The sequence below is a fragment of the Oncorhynchus masou genome, chromosome 24 (genome assembly GCF_036934945.1).
Source record: "Oncorhynchus masou masou isolate Uvic2021 chromosome 24, UVic_Omas_1.1, whole genome shotgun sequence".
Classification (NCBI taxonomy): domain Eukaryota; kingdom Metazoa; phylum Chordata; class Actinopteri; order Salmoniformes; family Salmonidae; genus Oncorhynchus; species Oncorhynchus masou.
Window position 1 is genome coordinate 76,001,533 of NC_088235.1, and position 22,167 is coordinate 76,023,699.

Genomic DNA, 22,167 nt, shown 5'->3' on the forward strand with positions numbered 1-22,167 from the left:
AAAAGGCACCCACCTGTCTATATAAGGTCTCACAGTTGACAGTGCATGTCAGAGCAAAAACCAAGCCATGCGGTTGAAGGAATTGTCAGTAGAGCTCCCAGACAGGATTGTGTCGAGGCACAGATCTGGGGAAGGGTACCAAAACATTTCTGCAGCATAGAAGGTTCTCAAGAACACAGTGACCTCCATCATTCTTAAATGAAGAAGTTTGGAACCACCAAGACTCTTCCTAGAGCTGGGCACCTGGCCAAAGTGATCAATTGGGGGAGAAGGGCCTTGGGCAGGGAGCTGATCAAAAACCCGATGGTCACTCTGACAGAGCTCCAGAGTTCCTCTGTGGAGATGGGAGAACCTTCCAGAAGGACAACCATCTCTGCAGCACTCCACCAATCAGGCCTTAATGGTAGAGTGGCCAGACGGAAGCCACACTAAAAGACACATGACAGCCTCCTTGGAGTTTGCCAAAAGGCACCTAAAGGACTCTCAGATCATGAGACACAAGATTCTCTGGTCTGATGAAACCAAGATTGAACTCTTTGGCCTGAATGCCAAGCGTCACATCTGGAGAAAACCTGGCATCATCCCTTCGGTGAAGCATGATGGTGGCAGCATCATGCTGTGGGGATGTTTTTCAGCGGCAGGGACTGGGAGACGAGTCAGGATTGAGGGAAAGATGAACAGAGCAAAGTACAGAGAAATCCTTGATGAAAACTTGCTCCAGAGCGCTCAGGACCTCAGACTGGGGCGAAGGTTCGCCTTCCAACAGGACAATGACTCTAAGCACACAGCCAAGACAATGCAGGAGTGGCTTTGGGACAAGTCTCTGAATGTCCTTGAGTTGCCCAGCCAGAGCCGGGACTTGAACTCGATCAAACATCTCTGGAGAGACCTGTGCAGATACGCTCTCCATCCAACTTGACAGAGCTTGAGAGGATCTGCAGAGAAGATTAGGAGAAACTCCCCAAATATGGGTGAGCCAAACTTCTAGCATCATACCCAAGAAGACTTGAGGCTGTAATCACTGCCAAAGGTGTTTCAACAAAATACTGAGTAAAGGGTCTGAATACTTAAGTAAACGAGATATTTTCATTTTTTATATGTAATACATTAGCAAACATTTCTAAAGAACTTATTTGCTTTGTCAGTATGGGATATTGTGTGTAGATAAACAATTTCATAAATTTTAGAATGAAGCTGTAACGTAACAAAGAAAATGAAAAGTCAAGGGGTCTGAAAACTTTTCGAATGCACTGTACACTCTCAATTAAGTTAGCATCATATTACAATAATGCCTTCTCATGCCTCTTAATAGGAAAGAGGAGCCAGCTGAAGATTGCAACATAATATGTATTATTGCTCCCATCTATCACATCCACTTATGTTAGCTTTTTCAAAAGCTTTAAAACTGGCAGCGATGATGTTCAAAGTCGTCCAACATACAGTATAAACCAACAGACCACTTCAACTCAAATAAAATGTTAGTTAAGTAAGTAAGAATTGTTAGTTTCTTGCTATGACTGTAATTCAGACAGTTCCTTCAGAAAGTATTTACACCCCTTGACTTCTTCCACATTTTGTTGTGTTACAAAGCGGGATTACATGGATTTAATTGTCATTTTGTGTCAATGATCTACACACAATACTCTGTAATGTGAAAGTGGAAGAATTGTATTTTTTTAAATAAACACTAATATATCTTGAGATAAGTATTCAACCCCCTGAGTCAATACATGTTAGAATCATCTTTGGCAGGATTACAGCTGTCAGTCTCTAAGAGCTTTCCAAATGTGGATTTTCCAACATTATTATTTTCAACATTCTTCAAGCTCTGTCAAATTGGTTGTTGATCATTGCTAGACAGCCATTTTCAGGTCTTGCCATAGATTTTCAAGCAGATTTAAGTCAGCCACTCAGGTGCATTTACTGTCTCCTTGATAAGCAACTCCTGTGTAGATCTGGCCTTGTGTTTTAGGTTATTGTCCTGCTGAAAGGTGATTTCATCTCCCAGTGTCTGGTGGAATGCAGACTGAACCAGATTTTCCTCTAGGATTCTGCATGTGCTTATTCCATTTCTTTTTTTATCCTGAAAAACTAGCCAGTCCTTAATGATTACAAGCATACTCATAACATAATGCAGCCACACGATGCTTAATAGTATGTGGAGTGGTACTCAGTAATGTGTTGTATTGGATTTGCCCCATGGATTTGCCACATGTTGCCAACAAGATGCATGTTTTGGAATATTTTTATTCTGTACAGGCTTCATTCTTTTCACTCTGTCAATTAGGTTTCCTTCCTCTCCAGCATCTGAGTTATGAAGGACACATGTATCTTTGTAGTGACTGGGTATATTGATACACCATCCAAAGTGTAATTAATAACTTCAACATGTTCAAAGGGATATTCAATGTCTGCTTTTAAAATGTTTACCCATCTACCAATAGATGCCGTTTTTCATTTTCAATAATTTGTAAACACTTAAACATTTTCCACTTTGACATTATAGGGTATTGTAGGCCTGTGTCCCCCCCAAAATATGATGTAATCAATTTTAAATTCAGGCTGTAACACAGCACAATATGTAAATATGGATGTGAATATTTTCTGAAGTCATTGCATTTAGTTGTTTATCTACCTTAGTTGAATGCACTGACTGTATGTCACTCTGGATAAGAGTGTCTGCTGAATGACCAAAATTGAAATGTAAAAATAAACAATTGCAAAGCATGATGGGCATTATTCTGATGACCTCCACCTCTAAACAAGTACAAATTTGATAGGTGCAGACCAGATCCAAATCTGTACAAATCATATATCTCTAGGCTATGTTTCACAAGTTTGAATATCACAGTACAGTATAGCACAGTTTAGAACAGTACAACACAGTAGGACACAGAAGAGTTCAGTACAGTACAATACTTAAAAATACAACACGTATGATTGGATATAGTAGTTTTATTCAGTAGAGTACATCACAGTACAGTAAGGTATAGTACAGCAGAGTTTAATTCAGTAGAGTAGAGTACATTAGAGTAAAGTAGGGTACAATACAGTACACTCTACTTTTCTTTACTATACTCTGTTCTCTACTGTATTGTACTGCACTGTACTATACTCTACTTGTATTTACTGTACTGTAATGTACTGTACTCTGTTGTGCTCTACTGTAGTGTACTGTGCTGCACTGTGCTGTCCAAACTTGGAAAACATAGTTTAGTATGAATGTATTGTGTGAATGGTGGTTTCTACAGTGTTATTTTGTATTTCTGTACTGATGTTAATGCCGGTCTGTATTGATGTTTTTGGTCTGTGCTTACACACCAAGATACATTCATAGTAAAGCTTTTTTGCAGGGCAGTAGAGTTTCCCGATTCGGATTCAATGTCCTATTTCAGTCACCATGAAATGACTTGTAATAGATCAGATATCCTATGAACGCTTTGAGGTTAACGCTATTGAATCACATGGAATAAAAACATCATGCAAAAGTAATTCATAGCAACAAAACCTTACTGTTCAGTGATTTATTCTTTATTATGGAGGCATGATTGTTCTAAATACCATATAGCTATTGAACAGAACATATAAGACATCAGGACATCCTTTTCATTGAAAATCAAGGCAATATCCTTTCCTATGCAGGCTGTCCAATTTGTTCTGATATACACTAAATTGGTATTTGACCAGATAAGAGTATATTATTCATACTTTTTTTACATACTGTTATCACAAGCTAACTTAATACCTAAACATTCCACTATGCATCAAATAGCTTGAAGGGAAATGATGAACAAATAAATAAAGTATATTTTACACTTCATAGACTAACGTTACATTTATTAATTCAAGTGGTAGTGAAACTTTCAAAAATGTTTATGAAAAACGTATAAAGAAGATCTGTTGTCAAAACAATAATAGTTTATGTTCTTATTTTCTAAATAATAACATGTTTCTACATTTACATCTGACAATAGACTAGGCCAACAACGTGATTTTTTTTTCTTCTCAATTCTGACTCTAAATAAGTATTTTTAGATGTGTTTCTAATATATGCAGATATGCAAGTGTCTTTCTATCTTGTGTTAAGAAACATAATCAAAAGGGCTTTATATTATGACTGTGGACATGAGACAGTATGATAAGTAGGAAGTCTGCCACTAGTCACTTCCAACCCGTTCTGTCTCTTACTACTTTTATTGGTCACACATTGGTCACACATCCCCTTGCACCGATTGGATGATTCCCCTGTCTATCATTGATTCAGCCCTTTTGAAGAGTGAGAAAACGTAAGGGTGGCATGTTTTCCTGTCTTCCTAAGTTTATTAACTTATCCCGGGAATGCCATCAGAAGTTAGATTGAACGTTGAAAGAAAGCCATAGAACGTCTGAAAGGTAAGAAACTCATTTCCTTGATACATATTACTTACATGCACTACTTATTACTCGAATAATAGTCTATCAAGGGGATCAACATTTGCGTAAAGCAAATGGTAGCCTACAGGTAAAGTTGCCGCTGTATCAACCGTATTGAACCATGCCTTGATTGATTTCAATCTCGTCTATTACATAGTAACATATTGTGTTCAACTTTGATTTAGTGTTTTGAAACTATTCCGCAGAAAATATACTTTTCGGTGTTCCCAACCCATACGAAGCTCATCATATCCCTGCGACAAGTGTTTCTGTAACCAACTGTATTTTGAAAAAGCTGTAGCCGAACCATATGACACGCAAAACCCCAAACGGCGTTCCATATCTGTCAGTTAAAACATCAACTACATACTGTTGTATTTGTGTACGTCATAACGTTGTGCATTTATTTTGTTCACTGTTCAGAGACCGCACATGGACAGACATAATTTATATAATATTTGCGCATAAAGACTGTAGCCTATCATAATGTCTGCCAATAGCCCCATTTGAACAAAACTGGGCTAGTCCAACAACAGCTATTTTGAATTAAATTTAAAGTTAATTATACATCGTTTTCAGAGTTAGTTTAATCCTTAGATGAGAAGAATTGACACACCCCATGCAAGATAACTGTTCAATTAGATATTCATTTTAAGATTTATAGGCTACTGAATGCATAGCATGGATTTATGAAGGTGCTATGTGGATATCTGTTGATTAGTGACATTGGATTTAGACAAGAAAAACACTTGAGATTCTAATCCACTCAGGATAACAAAATCCTTATTTTCACAAGAAAAAAATATTTGGAGTGTTAGCGAAACATAGTCATCATCAAACAATGACATCGTATGAAAATACCCCATTGTCAGTGGAATACTCCTTAACCCTGTTCATATCACCCCATTAAGAAGTCTGTGGTACTGTCAGCAGCTTTTCTTCACTCTATGGAGGACAAGGAAGTAGTGTTCTGTCTCAATAACACACATAATCATATTATGGTATGGGGATGACTAAAGCCCTATTTATACTTGGTGCTAACATGTGGTTGCCACCATCCGATTAAGATGATCCAATCGGATCAAGAGTTTCATGACTAAACTTGGCATTAAAATGTATCTTTAACTGTGTTGGCATTGTGACCAGATGTTGTGGTCCCTCTGTATGCAAACTTATTTGACAGATTTTGTTTCAAAATAATATATGAATTGATTTATTTGAAGACTATTATGGTCAATGGTGCCACCTGTCAATGACTTTAGAGGGCAGGATACTGATGATTTAAATGGTTTGACCGCCCAACTCCGTCTACACTTGTGAGATATCCAGACCAGTGTCGGTCAGTGCCATTTAAGATGGCACTGACAATATATTTTCATGAGCGTGGCCTTATTTCTATTACAGCTTATTGGATGACTGTCATTCATATTCCATTCACCCAGTTCAATGTAACAGCGATAGGTTTAAGCTACTACATGATACTCAATTTTCCCTATACCCATCATGAGGTTGCTGCAACCTAGCCTATGAATGAAAGTTTACAATGTAGGTGCAGGTGGAGAGACACATTTGAGGTGACACATGGACAGACCGTGACATTCAATACCTCCTTGCACACTCTTGCCTGCATCTAGCTGATTAGTATGTAATCATTAGTCCAACAGTTGTAAAGGAGAGTTTCTATTGGACAAATTCAAGTATGTTTATCTTCGTTTTGTTCCTTTTGCTTACATTTTAATAAACGTTTTGTAACAGAGCCGGGCGTAATTAATCCCCCCCATCACGCGTAAATACACAGCCATGTTGTATTCCTTTTGTGCACTCTCCTCCTCTCACCTCATCCCTTCGCTTGTGGACTTCAATGCACAACACATCAGCTGTATGTGACCAGTTTAAAAAAAAACTACACACAGCCTACATCGTTACTTTAGATAATATGCTGACAACGTCATAGTCAGCATAGCTAACAGAACTAACACGTTAGTGAACCCGCTACAATCATACAGTAATGTTACAGTGTACAGTAAGTAGGCAGTTACACTGGTGCGCCCGGTGGCAATACATTTGTAAAACCAAAAGTTTACCTTGACTTGGAAGAGTTCCAGTGTTGTGTTGGCTTGTCATAGCCAGCTAGCTAACATAGCATCCCTCTGTTTGAGCAGGGTGTTTAAGTAGGCTAAACTAGCTAGCTGCATTTGCCAAGTCAGTGAAACTGAAAAGAAAATGACATTCTCTCTCTACATATATTTCTCTCTTTCTTCTCCTTCATTTTGGAAGAGATTAATTTGTTCAAAACTGTTCAACTATTGTCTTTCTCTCTCTTTGAGTCAACTACTCACCACATTTTATGCACTGCAATGCTAGCTAGCTGTAGTTTAGGCTTTCAGTACTAGATTAATTCTTTGATCCTTTGATTGGGTGGACAACATGTCAGTTCATGCTGCAAGAGCTTTGATAGGTTGGAGGAAGTCCCCCGGAAGTTGTCATAATTGCTGCGTAAGTCTATGGAAGATTGAGAGAACCATGAGCCTCCTAGGTTTTGTATTGAAGTCAATGTCCCCAGAGGAGGACGGACGCTAGCTCTCCTCCGGCTACACCATGGTGCTACCCTACAGAGTGCTGTTGAGGCTACTGTCGACCTGCTTTGCAAAGTAGTCAATTATTTGGTGACGTGATTATATTTAGTACAGTTTTATCTAAAAAGGATAACTTTTAAAATGTTTTACCATTTAAAAAAAATGAAATTCACTGAGGAGGATGGTCCTCCCCTTCCTCTGAGGACGAGACTCCGCTGATCCAGACACAATACGTGCCTGACAACCTCCGTAGGCGGTCAGGAAGATCTGCTCACAATCAGAAAACGATGTGTCTTTTGATCATCTACACATCATCTACACCCCCTAAAGTGGGCACAATCGGGATAGGGACAACATCTACGCATGTTAGCACCAGGGATTAACATGGTTTATATGACTACAGTTTTGAGGAATTGGCTTGTTGTGATAACAATTGATTCTCATATGGTGGATTGAGTTGTGCTCTAGACATGGCTGGTCCAGACTGTAATTCATCCACTCGATTGCTAACCATCCCCAAGTTGTCTGTCATGTGATTCTATGCTTTAAGCTGGCTTATTGCCAGTCGGATTCCCCAGTCCATTCTATCTCACTTGACAGCCACAGAATCATTGTTTTGCAACGTCCATATGAGTTCATCTTGAGTTCACATGTTGAGAACTATCACTATGCAGGCTGGTCTCATAGACTAGACTCAACATAGTAAATTAAAATCTGGGCCACTCAAATTAGTATATGTTACACTTTTGGTATGGTTACATAAGACAATGTCTAGCAACCCAAAGCTTGTGTTTTTGAATCTCATGAACAACTTCAGCATTTTAGTTAATTAGCAACTTTTCAACTACTTAGCATGTTAGCTAACAGTTACATTAATACATACCAATCGGAGGGCCTGTTGTCCAGACCTCTGGCAGTCTCTATGGTGGTGCCACAGGGTTCAATTCTCGGGCTGACTCTTTTCTCTGTATATATTAATGGTGTTGCTCTTGCTGTGGGTGATTCTTTGATCCACCTCTACGCAGACGACACCATTCTGTATATATCTGGCTCCTCTTTGGACATTGTGTTAACAAATCTCCAAACGAGCTTCAGCGCCATACAACACTCCTTCCGTGGCCTCTAACGGCTCTTAAATGCTAGTAAAACGAAATGCATGCTCTTCAACCGATCGCTGCCCAACTAGCATCCCTACTCTGGACGGTTCTGACTTAGACTATGTGGACAACTATAAATACCTAGGTGTCTGGTTAGACTGTAAACTCTCCTTCCAGACTCACATTAAGCATCTCCAATCCAACATTCAATCTAGAATCTGCTTTCTATTTCACAACAAAGCCTCCTTCACTCATGCTGCCAAAATTGCCCTTGTAAAACTGACTATCCTACCGATCCTTGACTTCGGCAATGTCATTTACAAATTAGCCTCCAACACTCTACTCAGCAAACTGGATGCAGTCTATCACAGTGCCATCTGTTTTTGTTACCAAAACCCCATATGCTACCCACCACTGCGACTTGTATGCTCTCGTTGGCTGATCCTCGCTACATATTCGTCGCCAAACCCACTGGCTCCAGGTCATCTATACTTCTTTGTAGTTATAGCTCTGCCTTATCTCAGCTCATTAGTCACCATAGCAACACCCACCCGGGGCACGCGTTCCAGAAGGTATATTTCACTGGTCATCCCCAAAGCCAACACCTGCTTTGGCTGCCTTTCCTTCTAGTTCTCTTCAGCCAATGACTGGAATGAATTGCAAAAATCACTGAAGTTGGAGACCTATATCTCCCTCACTAACTTTAAGCGTCAACTGTCAGCAGCTTACCGTTCGCTGTACCCAGCCCATCTGTAATTAGCCCATCCAACCAACTACCTACCTCATCCCCATATGTTTTTGTTTTTCTGCTCTTTTGCACACCAGTATTTCTACTTGCACATCCTCATCTGCACATATCACTCCAGTGTAAATTGCTAAATTGTAATTACTTTGCCACTATTGGCCTATTTATTTCCTTACCTCCTTACTTCATTTGTACACACTGTATACAGATTTTCCTATTGTGTTGACTGTACTTTTGTTTAACCTATGTATAACTCTGTGTTGAATGTGTTGCACTGCTTTGCTTTATCTTGGCCAGGTTGCAGTTGTAAATGAGAATTTGTTCTCAACTGGCCTACCTGGTTAAATAAAGGTAAAAATATCATAAAAAATATCAGGTAAAAATATTATACTATCATACTAATTTGAGTCTCCCAGATTTTTATTTACTCTGTTAGGTCTACCAACGACTACAGGTTGCCCTATCAGGCTTTCTTTAAAAATAACGCTTTGGTGGAATTTTCACATGTGTGTATGTGATACATTTTCACAACCCCTATTACAAAACTCAAAACGGATCATCAAAAAGTCAAAACTATAAGCACATTTTCAATTAACTAAGTACAGCTCACAAAATCATAGTCACTTTTTCACCAACCTTAAAACAAAAATCCCCCCAAACCACTAATTCTTATCATTTACAGTGTTAAATAACATGAATATGTGGGAACTATATTTTTTGTGAACAAATGTTGAATTTCGTCATTATAAAAAGGTTGGTAACTACATGTGAAAAATCGTTTTGGAAATCTGTTGCAGCTCAAGTCTGCAAAAAAAACACAATGCAATGCTTTCTCTATGGGTTGGCTGGCTAGCTAGCAAACATAGCTACACACAGTAATACCAAAGTCAATATCAGGATATGAAGTAGCTAGTTTGCTGTAAAATTGCCTAAATCAATTTAGGAGTCGACAATCTCACCATGTTCAACCTGCAGATCATGTGCCGCATAGAGTGGAGTTTGATATAGAACCCCTCAGTGGACGTGTCATAAAACCTAGTGGTCAAACATGGAAAGGGTTCCATGGGTTTTTTCACCATACATTCTTCCCATAGGGGATTTTAGAAACACTTAAAATAAGGTCTATGTTTCGTGTAGGTTTACCCTGGCGTGATGTTTTGATAGCCATGTAAATCTCTCTCGGACATTATTCAAAAATGTATTGAACCTATTAGAAAATGAATTACATTTGCCCACGTTAATCATGAACAAAATACATCAGTGATTCATATTTTCCTGCAACTTTCTAAAACGGCACAGGAATGCCTCAAATCAAATGTTATTTGTCACATGCGCCGAAGGTGTAGACCTTAGTGAAAAGATTACTTACAAGCCCTTAACCAACAATGCAGTTTTAAGATAGGTGTTAGTAAATACTTTCTTAACTAAACTGAAGAAAAAATATTATAATAATTAAAGAGCAACATTAAAATAACAGCAACAAGGCTATATACAGGGGGTACCAGTACCGAGTCAATGTGCAGGGGTGTATGTCTCGTCTACACGTTGTGTAGCCGTTAACGATACTGATAATGATAACCGTCTGCTGGTAGATGGAAAGGTTTTCCCCAAATCCCTTGATTTGAATTGACAATTTTAAAATACATAAAGAAACCGCAACCAATATGTGTTTCAAAATTGCACAAGATTATATAGACAAAAGGTCAAAGGCCATTAATGCCCTCTATTGGTAGGCAAGTGGCTGCAGTGCAAAACAAGTGACATGGGCACTCTGTGTCATACATACAATGTCCACATATTTAGATGTATACAAACAAAAAGCTAAATATACATATCTAACAAATTACTCCACTAGCGCAGAGTAGCTTTACACTTGGCCAGGAGGCTATCTCAACATTAACCAAGCCTTGCAGAAGTGTTTGAACTTAAGACTGGCAGAAATCATTTTTATCTCAGCTGGGAGTTTGCTCCACTCTATCACTGCCATATCTGAAAATGTGTTCTGGCCAGTACCGACATAGCACAAAATCTTGTGGCGTAGGAATGAGAGAGCCCTTTAGATACTGAGGGGACTGTACCATACATGTTTTTCTGGCCCAATCCCAGCTTCAGCTGAATGACTCTTTTTATCAACTGATAGCCACTGCCTTTCACAGAGTTGAAAGGCCAACAGGGCTAAGATTCAGAATGACCCTTGACATTTTATTCTGAGCTGTCTGTAGCTTGTTCTTGATGAAGTTAGGGGAGCTACTGTACGAGGTAGCGCATGCATGGTCAGTGAGTCTGCACTAACGCTGCTGCAAGTGTTTTCAAGGTCCCTTTATCTAGAAATGTGGCTTTTCTGAACAGAAATGTCACTTCCTGGTTGACCTTGGCAATTACTTTCTGCCCCATGCTCTTTCCTGTCAGAAAACAGTCTAGTTCACAGCCAAAGTATCTTAACACAGTTCTTGGTTGTAACCACTGTCACCAACCGTGACTCTAAAGCATGGTGATCTACAGTTGAAGTCGGAAGTTTACATACACCTTAGCCAAATACTTTAAACTCAGTTTTTCACAATTCCTGACATTTAATCCTAGTAAAAATTCCCTGTCTTAGGTAAGTTAGGATCACCAGTTTATTTTAAGAATGTGAAATGTCAGCATAATAGAGAGAATGATTTATTTCAGCTTTTATTTATTTCATCATATTTCCAGTGGGTCAGAAGTTTACATACTAATTCAGTGTATTTGGTAGCATTGCCTTTAAATTGTTTAACTTGGGTCAAATTTTTCGGGTAGCTTTCCACAAACTCCCCACAATAAGTTAGGATAATTTTGGCCCATTCCTCCTTACAGAGCTGGTGTAACTGAGTCAAGTTTGTAGGCCTCCTTGCTCTCACATGCTTTTTCAGTTCTGCCAACACATTTACTATGGGAGTGAGGTCAGGGCTTTGTGATGGCCACTCCAATACCTTGACTTTGTTGTCCTTAAGCCATTTCCCACAACTTTGGAAGTATGCTTGGGGTCATTGTCCATTTGGAATTTCCATTTGAAAGACCCATTTGAGACCAAGCTTTAACTTCCTGACTGATGTCTTGAGATGTTGCTTCAATATATCCACATAATTGTCCCTCTTCATGATGCCATCTATTTTGTGAAGGGCACCAGTCTCTCCTGCAGCAAAGCACCCCCCACAACATGATTCTGCCACCCCCATGCTTCACGGTTGGGATGGTGTTCTTCAGCTTGCAAGCCTCGCCCTTTTTCCTCCAAATATAATGATGGTCATTATGGCCAAACAGTTCTATTTTTGTTTCATCAGACCAGAGGACATTTCTCCAAAAAGTGCAATCTTTGTCCCCATGTGCAGTTGCAAACCGTAGTCTGCCTTTTTTTTATGGCGGTTTTGTAGCAGCGTCTTCTTCCTGGCTGATCGGCCTTTCAGGTTATGTCGATTATAGGACTTGATTTACTGTGGATATAGATACTTTTGTACCTGTTTCCTCCAGCATCTTCAGAAGGTTCTTTGCTGTTGTTCAAGGATTGATTTGCCCTTTTCGCACCAAAGTACGTTCATCTCCAGGAGAAGGAAGGTGTTTCCTTCCTGGACGGGATGACGGCTGCGTGGTCCCATGGTGTTTATACTTGCTTACTATTGTTTGTACTGATGAACGTGGTATCCTTCAGGCATTTGGAAATTTCTCCCAAGGATGAACCAGACTTGTAGACATCTACAATTATTTTTCTGAGGTCTTGGCTGATTTCTCTGGATTTTCCTGTGTGTTCAAGCAAAGAGGCACTGAGTTCGAAGGTAGGCCTTGAAAAACATCCACAGGTACACCTCCAATAGGCTAATTGACATAATTTGAGTCAATCAAAAGCTTCTAAAGCCATAGCATTATTTTCTGGAATTTTCCAAGCTGTTTAAAGGCACAGTCAACTTAGTGTATGTAAACATCTGACCCACTGGAATTGTGATACAGTGAAATAATGTCTCTAAACAATTGTTGGAAAAATTACTTGTTATGCACAAAGTAGATGTCCTAACTGATTTGCCAAAACTATAGTTTTTTTTAACAAGAAATTGTGGAGTGGTTGAAAACTTGTTTTAATGGCTCCAACCTAAGTGTATGTAAACTTCTGACTTCAACTGTAAATGGTTAATTTCTCTTAAAAAGTTCTAGCATTTCTCAAGTCAGCAATTAGCGTTAAGTGTGTAATCTGACAGTAGAGGCCTTCAACCATAAGTAGCATATACCCCTACTTAGAAAATGGAAATTGCCACTTTCAATATCCAGCCATTCTTTCTGATTGGAGTGGGTTTTTTCATTTCCACCTCTACAGAAAGAATTTGACTAAGTTAAATTTAAAGTTTGCGAAGAAACATGCAGGCTAACATTTGTACACTTTCTTCAGTTGCATTTGGCCAACTTGGAGATTGCATCTTAAAAAGGACTTGTCCTGGAGAGAAGATTTGATTGATACGAGTAGGAACATACTGCTTAATGGGCTTTCGTTACACAGGAACTCTATTCAATTGAATCCATCTTGGATATAAGATTGAGTTCCTACTACACTTTCTACTGAGAAATGCTGAATGAAAAATGTGCTAAAAATACCCAATTCTCTAACAAGGTCTGAGGGAGAGAGGCTATTTACTAATTGAATCCAGTGCCTTGAGATGGTGTTTATTCCCCCTCAAAGTATAATCAGCTGCTTCTCACAGGAAGATACAATTTAGCCAAGGCCACTTTTGGAGACAGTTAATGCATGTCATTATGCTGTTGTCGCTGAAGTCCTTAGCTTCATTCATTTACGTTTATCACAGTGAAAGGCTTCCGGGGCCTTTGCACTCCACCTAAGAAATAAAACAAGGAGAAATACTGTTCTCACTAAAGCCATTTACTTGTATTCAATGTGACTGACTGCTATAGGCATCAGACCTGAAACATACTGCTATGGTGACCAATGGAAAAGTTGTATAATTGGGAAAAAATAGATTCATAAGAACTGTTTCTGTGTGAGACAGTTGCATAATTTATTGGACCATTCCAAGTCCATTTTCTCAGTTTTCTTGTTGACAATATAACAGTTTTGAAAATATACAGTTTGAAAAAGTAAAATAGTTCATGTCAGACTGGGTTTTGTATTTGGCCTCCCAAACACCAACCAAAGCCACAGACTTCCCCAATGCCTGATTGAATTCACTTTGTGACATTTTGAACCCAGTAGGGAGTGAGGGGGAAGGGGACTGGGATGTTGAACAAGGAGACTTCAGAAAACAGCATCACCACTGACATGGCATAATGCCTCATTGTGGGGCTTGAATGTGACTGTGTTTGGATGAGAATCAAGGGGTGTTATGGGATGCATGTGATGTTTGAGACCAGAGTTGATAGTTAGGGTTCTAGTCTAGATGCATATTCAAGATTGATAGATTAATATCTACTGTTAGAGCTGAAGCATAACTTGGGATTGCATTGTGTTTATGTGCATCTCGAAATCCCCTCATTGACATCAATGCACCACTTACGAGACAGATTTATGGGTAAGCGTGCAGCCCAAAGTGCCTAGGGAAACATCTGTATATTTCCAGGTATTTGGGGGTTATTTCCTTAAACGTCCCGTGCCATTGCCTTCATGCTGTTTACACATGTTACATATCCCTGGCTCTAATTGCATGTTGTCCAAGTTTTGCATGATGTGTCATGTGATAGGATGCTTGTACTCCAGGAAAAGGACAGGACCTGTAGTGGATATGTGTTTGGCGTTCCTGTGTGTTGGTCTTTTGTTATTGTGTCGCAACGAGGTAGATGACGTTGTGTGTTTGTTCAGCTCCTCTTTTTACTTGTTTTTTTTACCTGACTTTTTCCTCTGGCCTCACAGGAAGCAGCTTTTTGGCCTTAGCGATGGGCTTCCTGGCAGGAGCAGAGCGGCCCTGAGTTCCTGCTGCGAGACAATAGGTCTCCCCGGGGCCGGGGGCTGTTCTCAGACCTGATTCTCTTCAGGAAACAGCAGATTTATCCCAGCAGCTGAACTGAGCCATACAGAGACAGGGAGTGGGGGGAGGGTGGCCCAACAACAGGCTGCAATAGTAGTGAGCGGTACTACCACCACAACGGTGGACACAGGCACACAGAGTCAGGAACGTCCTCCTTTTTCCCCCAAGAGTCCCAGAAGTCCCAAGAGTCCAAGCAAAATAGGGGACCTCAGAAAGCTGACTGAGAAGTTTGAAGGCAAGACTGGGAAAGATGGAGCACGTTCTGAGAAGGTTGTGGAGAAGAGGTCTGTGGCCGTCGGGGATGACATGTTGCTGGACGCTGGGGTCTTCTACTACAGCCAAGGTACCAAGGATGCCTCAGAGGGCACGCCTCAGGTGGACGTCTGCGAGAAAGGTGTGGCCACGGAGGCACCGGCCTTCCGTGAGGAGTGGGTGCAGGCTGGGGTGGAGACAGAGGAGGCCTCGGTTTGGGTGATGGAATCCCAGCTGGGGCTGAGCAGTGAAGTCCAGAGGGAGATTGACACCCTACAGGACACCATCAAGTTCCAGCAGGAGTCCATCTTGGCTCTGGAGGGGCGAGTCGGCCAGGCTGACGAGGACCTGGCGGTGCTCAAAGCCCAGGAGGATGAGAGGAAATCCAAAGCAACGTCCGAGAAGGCGGTCCTTGCCAAACCAGACTCAGCCCATGCCCAAGTGGGGACCGAAGCCTCTACAACATCCACGCCAGCTTCACAGCATGTCGCAGTCTCCTGTTGTCCTGAGGTGGTTGACGCTTGTGTAGGTGAGGATTTGAGAGCCATACATTACGACCAGAGCACTCAGACTGACTCTGTGGAGAGCCCTGCAGAAGAAGAACCAACCCCAGTAGCATTGGTCAGCACTGGGAGTCAATGGGAGAATCTGTACGAGGATGAGACTATAGAGCAGAAAGCTCCAGTCACTGCGCTGAAGAAGAGACAGATGACCATTGCAGAGTACAAGGTCACCCCTGAGGAGACGGTCAGTTTAGAGGGAGGGAAAGAGGAGGAAACGGCGCCCAGGACACACACAACTCCAACAATGGTGGAAAGTGAGTGCCAAGTGTATTTATTCTTATACAATAGTTCTTCATATAGAAGATAAATGATTCCTCTACACTAATAAAGCAGGTATAAATGTAATATACAGGGCCTTTGGAATGTTTTTAGACCCTTTTTTTCCACATTTTGTTACGTTACAGCCTTATTCTAAAATATATTAAATTAATAAAAATTCTCAGCAAGCTACACACAATACCCCATAATGACAAAGTGAAAAAAGGTTTTTTGAAATGTTACATAAGTATTAAGACCATATAAGACACGAAATTGAGCTTCGGTGTATCCTTTTCCATTGATCATCCTTGATGTTTTTACAACTTGACTGTATTCCACCTATGGCAAATGCAATTTGATTGGACATGATTTGGAAAGGCACACACCTGTCTATATAAGGTCTCACAGTTGACAGTGCATGTCAGAGCAAAAACCAAACCATGAGGTCGAAGGAATTGTCCGTAGAGCTCTGAGACAAGGTTGTATCGAGGCAGAGATCTGGGGAAGGGGACCAACACATTTATGCAGCATTGAAGGTCCCCAAGAACACTGTGGCCTCCATCATTCTTAAATGGAAGAAGTTTGGAACCACCAAGACTCTTCCTAGAGCTGGTCACCTGGCCAAAGTGATCAATTGGGGGAGAAGGGCCTTGGTCAGTGAGGTGGTCAAGAACCAGATGGTCACTCTGACAGAGCTCTAGAGTTCTTCTGAGGAGATGGGAGAACTTTCCAGAAGGACAACCATCTCTGCAGCACTCCACCAATCAGGCCTTTATGCTAGAGTGGCAAGACGGAGTTTACCAAAAGGCACCTAAAGACTCTCAGACCATGAGAAAGCAGATTCTCTGGTCTGATGAAACCAAGATTGAACTCTGGCCTGAATGCCAAGCGTCATGTCTGGAGGAAACCTGGCACCATCCCTACGGTGAAGCATGGGAGTGGTAGCATCATGCTGTGGGGATGTTTTTCTGCGGCAGGGACTGGGAGACTAGTCAGGATCGAGGGAAAGATGAACAGAAGTACAGAGAGACCCTTGATGAAAACTTGCTCCAGAGCACTCAGGACCTCAGACTGGGGTGACGGTTCACCTTCCAACAGGACAACAATCCTGAGCATACAGCCAAGACGACGCAGCAGTGACTTCGGGACAAGTCTCTGAATATCCTTGAGTGGCCCAGGCAGAGCCCGGACTTGAACCCGATCTAACATTTCCGGAGAGACCTGAAAATAGCTGTGCAGCAAAGCTCCCAAACCAACCTGACAGAGCTTGAGAGGATCTGCAGAGAAGAATGAGAGAAACTCCCCAAATAAATGTGCCAAGCTTGTAGCGTTATACCCAAGAAGACTCGAGGCTGTAAATGCTGCCAAGGGTACTGACTAAAGGGTCTGAATACTTATGTAAATGTGTAATTTCTGTTTGAAATGTGTAATAAATGAGCAAAAAAACTGTTTTTGCTTTGTCATTATGGGGTATTACGTGTAGATTGATGAGGAAAAATTATAATTTAATAGATGTTTTTAGAACAAGGCTGTAACCTACTAAAATGTGGATAAAGTCAAGGGGCCTGAATACTTTCCAAAGGCACTGTAGAATTCAATGAAGTAGCAGATTAGTTGGGTCACTCACCGAGTATTGTGGCCACAGGTATGCTGAAGTCCATCATGAAGAAGAAGGATGGGATTAGTTCCGGTGAATCACGTAGCAGCGGCAAGAAGAGCTTGCAGTTTGTTGGCATTCTCAATGGGGGGTAAGTGGTTCTTTGTCATCAATGAATGAGCAAAAATCTGCACATATTACCATCACACTGATAATACACAGGACATATTAGAAGAGAAGGATGACCAATGTTAAAGGTAACTAACTAGACATGTACTTCTGTTCAGGTATGAGTCGACATCTAGTGAGGAGGAGGAGGAAGAGGGGAGTTCCTCAGGTGACAGTGAAGTGGATGATTGCTCGGACACTAGTGATGGCGAAGATGGAGAGGCAGCTCTGGAGGAGACCTCCGATGAAGAGAGGAACATTAATATGGATGACACCGATAGTGATGATATGGCCTTAGAAGCAGGGACTGGAGCCACTGAGGACAGTCCAGATGCAGTGAAAGAGAAGTATGCTTGATTACAACTACAGCTCATAGAACTGTCATTGTTGGCAGATAACAATTTTAAAGGGATAGTCAACAGAATTTTCAGAATTTGTTGAAATTTTGCTTCCCTTGAAAGAAGTCTGTTGGTAGTAAAATATGAATCTTCTATTTTGGTTTGTAGCCTTTAGGTGCCCTGAATTCAATTACCGCAGCCAAAGTTATTTCGCAACGTTATCATCTGTGAAGTTATGCATGTGTATATTATTGACATGGAATTACATTACATCATTACATTTAAGTCATTTGGCAGACGCTCTTATCCAGAGCGACTTACGAATTATAGCCAGGATGTTTGCACAAAAAAATGGTTGAATACGTTATATAGGAGTCTCATCTTACGTTGCACAAGTGTTCGATCCCAGTCGGTCACTACCATAGATAACGTCCATGTGTAATTGCAGTAATCCCTTTGTCCTAGATTTGAGCTGAGTGCAAAAATGCATGAGGCTTCTCTCATTCTGAAGAACCACCTGAATGATGATGTCAAAACACTGAAGAGTAAAGAAGTGGTATGTTTCAGCATGCCTCTTTAATTCCTCTGTTTTATTATATCCTAGAAATCTTGAATTTCCTTTTCAAAATTAGCTCATACTTGATTTTTTTTGGAAACAAATACCCTGTTAGTTGTTTTTTTTTCCAATCCACACATTATCTCTCAAGTGTGTTTTGAAGTTCCATGACTTGAAGAAGTGGTTGCACGGACATAGTCTCCTTAGTCCAATTCATGCCACACTAAATACGATTATAAACATTTAATACATCACCAAGACTTCTGTTCCAAGTGTTTATAATCATATTAGTATGATAACCTTTTATGTAGCTGTATTTCATCAGTGATCCTATCCCACATCCTCCCTCCATACCCCTTTGTCTTGTACTGTAGCTCTCCAGCATCCATACTGTGCAGCTGGAATGGTTCCGCATCTCTAGTGCAAAGATGGCCCAGCCGCCTCGTGTCTCAGACTACCTGATGGCCTTCACTGAGGTCTCCTCTGCCCTGCTGGCCCACGTCATCAACATGACCGATGGCAATGGTAACACGGCCTTGCACTACAGCGTCTCCCACTCCAATTTCACAGTGGTGGGGCTACTACTGGACACAGGTAAGTTGGAGTGAGGAGTGTTCACTTATCTCGGGGAAGTTAGGGTCGGGGCTTATGACCTTAGTGAAGAGATCCTGATGATCATAATTAATCATCAGAAGTTTGGTATTCATGGTTTAACTACAGGCATAAAATCACATTAGTTATGCCATGTATTTATCGTCAGGAAGTTTCCATGCCCCGGGGTTTCACTATGGGGTGGGTGTGCTCTGTGCAGGCATGTGTTGTGTGGATAAGCAGAACAAGGCAGGCTACACTGCTATCATGCTGGCGGCCCTCTCATCTGTGAAAGAGGAGGATGACATGGTGGTGGTCAGGAAGCTCTTCAGTCAGGGCAACGTCAACGCCAAGGCCAGCCAGGCAAGTCCTTCTCAAATCGCTTAAAATCCAGTCTATCCCCCTCAGTCAGTGTTGCTTGTGTGTGCTTGCTAACACCATGCTAACTGTGCTATGTTGTGTTTAGGCTGGCCAGACAGCGCTGATGTTAGCCGTTAGCCATGGACGGCAGGAGATGGTGCGGGCGCTACTGGACTGCGGGGCTGAAGTGAACGTGAAGGATGACGAGGGCTCCACGGCGCTCATGTGCGCCAGCGAGCACGGCCGCGCCGAGATTGTCTCGCTGCTCCTGGATCAGCCGGGCTGTGACATCTCCATCGTGGACAATGTGAGTTCCTTGGCTGTCTGTTTACCCTGTACACTCAGTGTGTCTTTACACGCTTACCTGGCTTCTTCTTTCTGTCCACTTTCTTCATCTTCTTCCTCTTTTCCATTTTTCACGCTGAATTGAAAAAACTAGGCAGGTCAAAGCATGTACTCGGATAGGCTTTTGCCATATTGTTTTATATGTCCTGTCTTAACATCAGTGCTGCAGATGAAGGAGAGGAGAGCAAGGGAGGAAGCCACTAGATTATTGCAACGCAGCCAAGAAGTGAATACAAAAACATATTACATTTATTTTATAAATCCTTGCTTGTTTCTTCTTTAAATTAATGCTAATTTTTAAATTGGCAATAAGACAATATTTTTATAATCTGTACACCAGTGTTTTTCTACAGTATGACTTTACAGTGGATTTTTCTCAGACTAGTTTGAACCTCCAGTCCAGACTGATATATCTAAGAGAGCACATCTGGGGCAAAATGAGTTAGGCATGCAGCACATGGATTGAGTTTCAGTAAGATACAGCTAGACTGAGAGGGGCTGGGAAAGTATTTAGGAACATGTTTTTTTCAACCTTGTGACAATTGGATACAGCTAATTCTTCAGGATTGTGAGGCAGACAGGGATGTGGGTTAACCCTTTGCTGCTTTGAAGACCTAGACCAGGGGTGGGATACCTTAAGGGCCACTGTGGGTGCAGGGTTTTATTTTAGCCAACCCGGAACACAACTGATTAATCTACCCGATTTAATCCAATCAAAATTTTGATAAACTACGATTAGTTGGTGTGTTGCTTGGCTGCCTGGAAGAAAAGCCTGTACCCACACCGGCCCTTGCAGTGTAAGATAGCCCACGCCTCACCTTGACTGCATACAGTAAAGACACAGTTCTATATTGCATGAATGGCTTATAGCTTCTTATTCTTTCTAAACTGTGTGATGAGGCTGTGAATTGGCAGGAATCTTATCTGTGTCCCACCTCAAAGGGTTTATCGCAAAGCCTGCTGTCCCTTTTGTCTTCCTCCCTCTCTAGGACGGCAGTAATGCGCTTTCCATCGCCCTGGAGGCCTCTCACAATGACACAGCTGTGCTACTCTACGCCCACATGAACTACACCAAAGCCCAGGCAGCTGTGAGTTCCCCAGACGCTGGTCTTGAGGCCGAGAGACCTGCCTGGTTTTTATTTGACAAACAGACAGTTTGGCCTTGAATCCAGTATAGGTCACGTTCACAACATATCCGTATCATGCGCAATTTCAAGTGTGTAATATTAGCGCCTCGGCTACACTCCAATGTTTGGGTGTGGTATGTTGGCCTAGTTGAAAGATCTTGTCGTGGCATGTGTAGCAGTAGTGACCCCTAGAGCATATTCTTTACAGCTATGTATTTTTACTGTATATTGAAGTTTTTGCCCTGTTTTACTACTATCACTCTGAAAACATTGGTATATTTCTTTCAGGGGACAAACAAGTCTCGAAGCCCCACTAGTCCTCAAAAGACATGGCCTGCTGCGGAGTGATTTACCACCAAGATAGAAAAACAAACATTACTGGACATAAGCGTTGAAAAAGCTCCACTGGAATATTGCAGCTGTCTACATAAATATATGTATTTATATCATGGCATACGTTATTCATTTGTATTGTTAATATAAGATTGTTATTTTTCCATAAATGTCATTATTATATACGATACTAATCTGCATTTGCAACATTTCTAATTCAAGGTCTGCAGCATTTAGTTTTCTATGATACAGTAAAGCAGACCTCACATTTATTTGCACTCATTTACTGTGTTGAGTTTTAGTTCCCCTCCCTCTTTAACTACCTTCTCAATCTTCATGCCAATGTCATTCAAGTCTGCACTAACTGTCTATGCCTTGTATATTCATGTATTGATTTTCATGTAAAAAATAAACATATATTTACATAACATGTGACACTGCACTAAGCAGATATAGCAGAAGAGGTCCAGATGACTTAAATCGTAGTTTTTTTTAAAGGTTCATATTATGATGCGTAGCATATATTCTAATGTCAAACATGATCAAGCTATAAAGGTGAGCTTTTGTTTGAATAGTATTTCAAGCAATAACCATCCTGTCAGACATTATCAAGCCAACTTTTAATGCAAATTAATGTAATAAGATGACATATTGTTTAATAGGTAACAGGTAGCACACATAAATACAATATGTATGTAACTTGTTAGCAGTACAGCTCTATGGTAGCACATTCTGATTTCACATGAGAAACACTTTTCATGCCACACAGCTACGACCGGAAGTTACTTTTTCTTAGCAGGTTAGGAGACTGAGGTTAAGGTTAAGAAAAGGCTTATTGTTAGCGGAAATGCTCCCCTAGCCTGC

At 41.0% G+C, this 22,167-nt stretch overlaps 1 protein-coding gene across 1 annotated transcript; it reads left to right on the top strand.

The window, feature by feature from the left end:
• The first annotated feature begins 14,358 nt into the window (after positions 1-14,358).
• LOC135511450 (KN motif and ankyrin repeat domain-containing protein 1-like) lies at positions 14,359-21,738 on the top strand. Its single transcript, XM_064932954.1, has 10 exons — positions 14,359-14,362; positions 14,823-15,884; positions 17,534-17,636; positions 17,773-18,000; positions 18,457-18,547; positions 18,922-19,141; positions 19,359-19,501; positions 19,605-19,805; positions 20,833-20,931; positions 21,259-21,738. The coding sequence occupies exons 1-10, from the start codon at positions 14,359-14,361 to the stop codon at positions 21,316-21,318; spliced, it is 2,211 nt and encodes a 736-aa protein (XP_064789026.1). The 3' UTR covers positions 21,319-21,738.
• The last annotated feature ends 429 nt before the right edge of the window (positions 21,739-22,167 follow it).

Bases quoted from the DNA above. Each gene is read 5' to 3' on its own strand.
- LOC135511450 (XM_064932954.1), top strand. The intron at 17,637-17,772 runs GTAAGTGGTTCT...ACTTCTGTTCAG, and splicing joins GTTGGCATTCTCAATGGGGG to GTATGAGTCGACATCTAGTG. The intron at 19,502-19,604 runs GCAAGTCCTTCT...TGTTGTGTTTAG, and splicing joins TCAACGCCAAGGCCAGCCAG to GCTGGCCAGACAGCGCTGAT.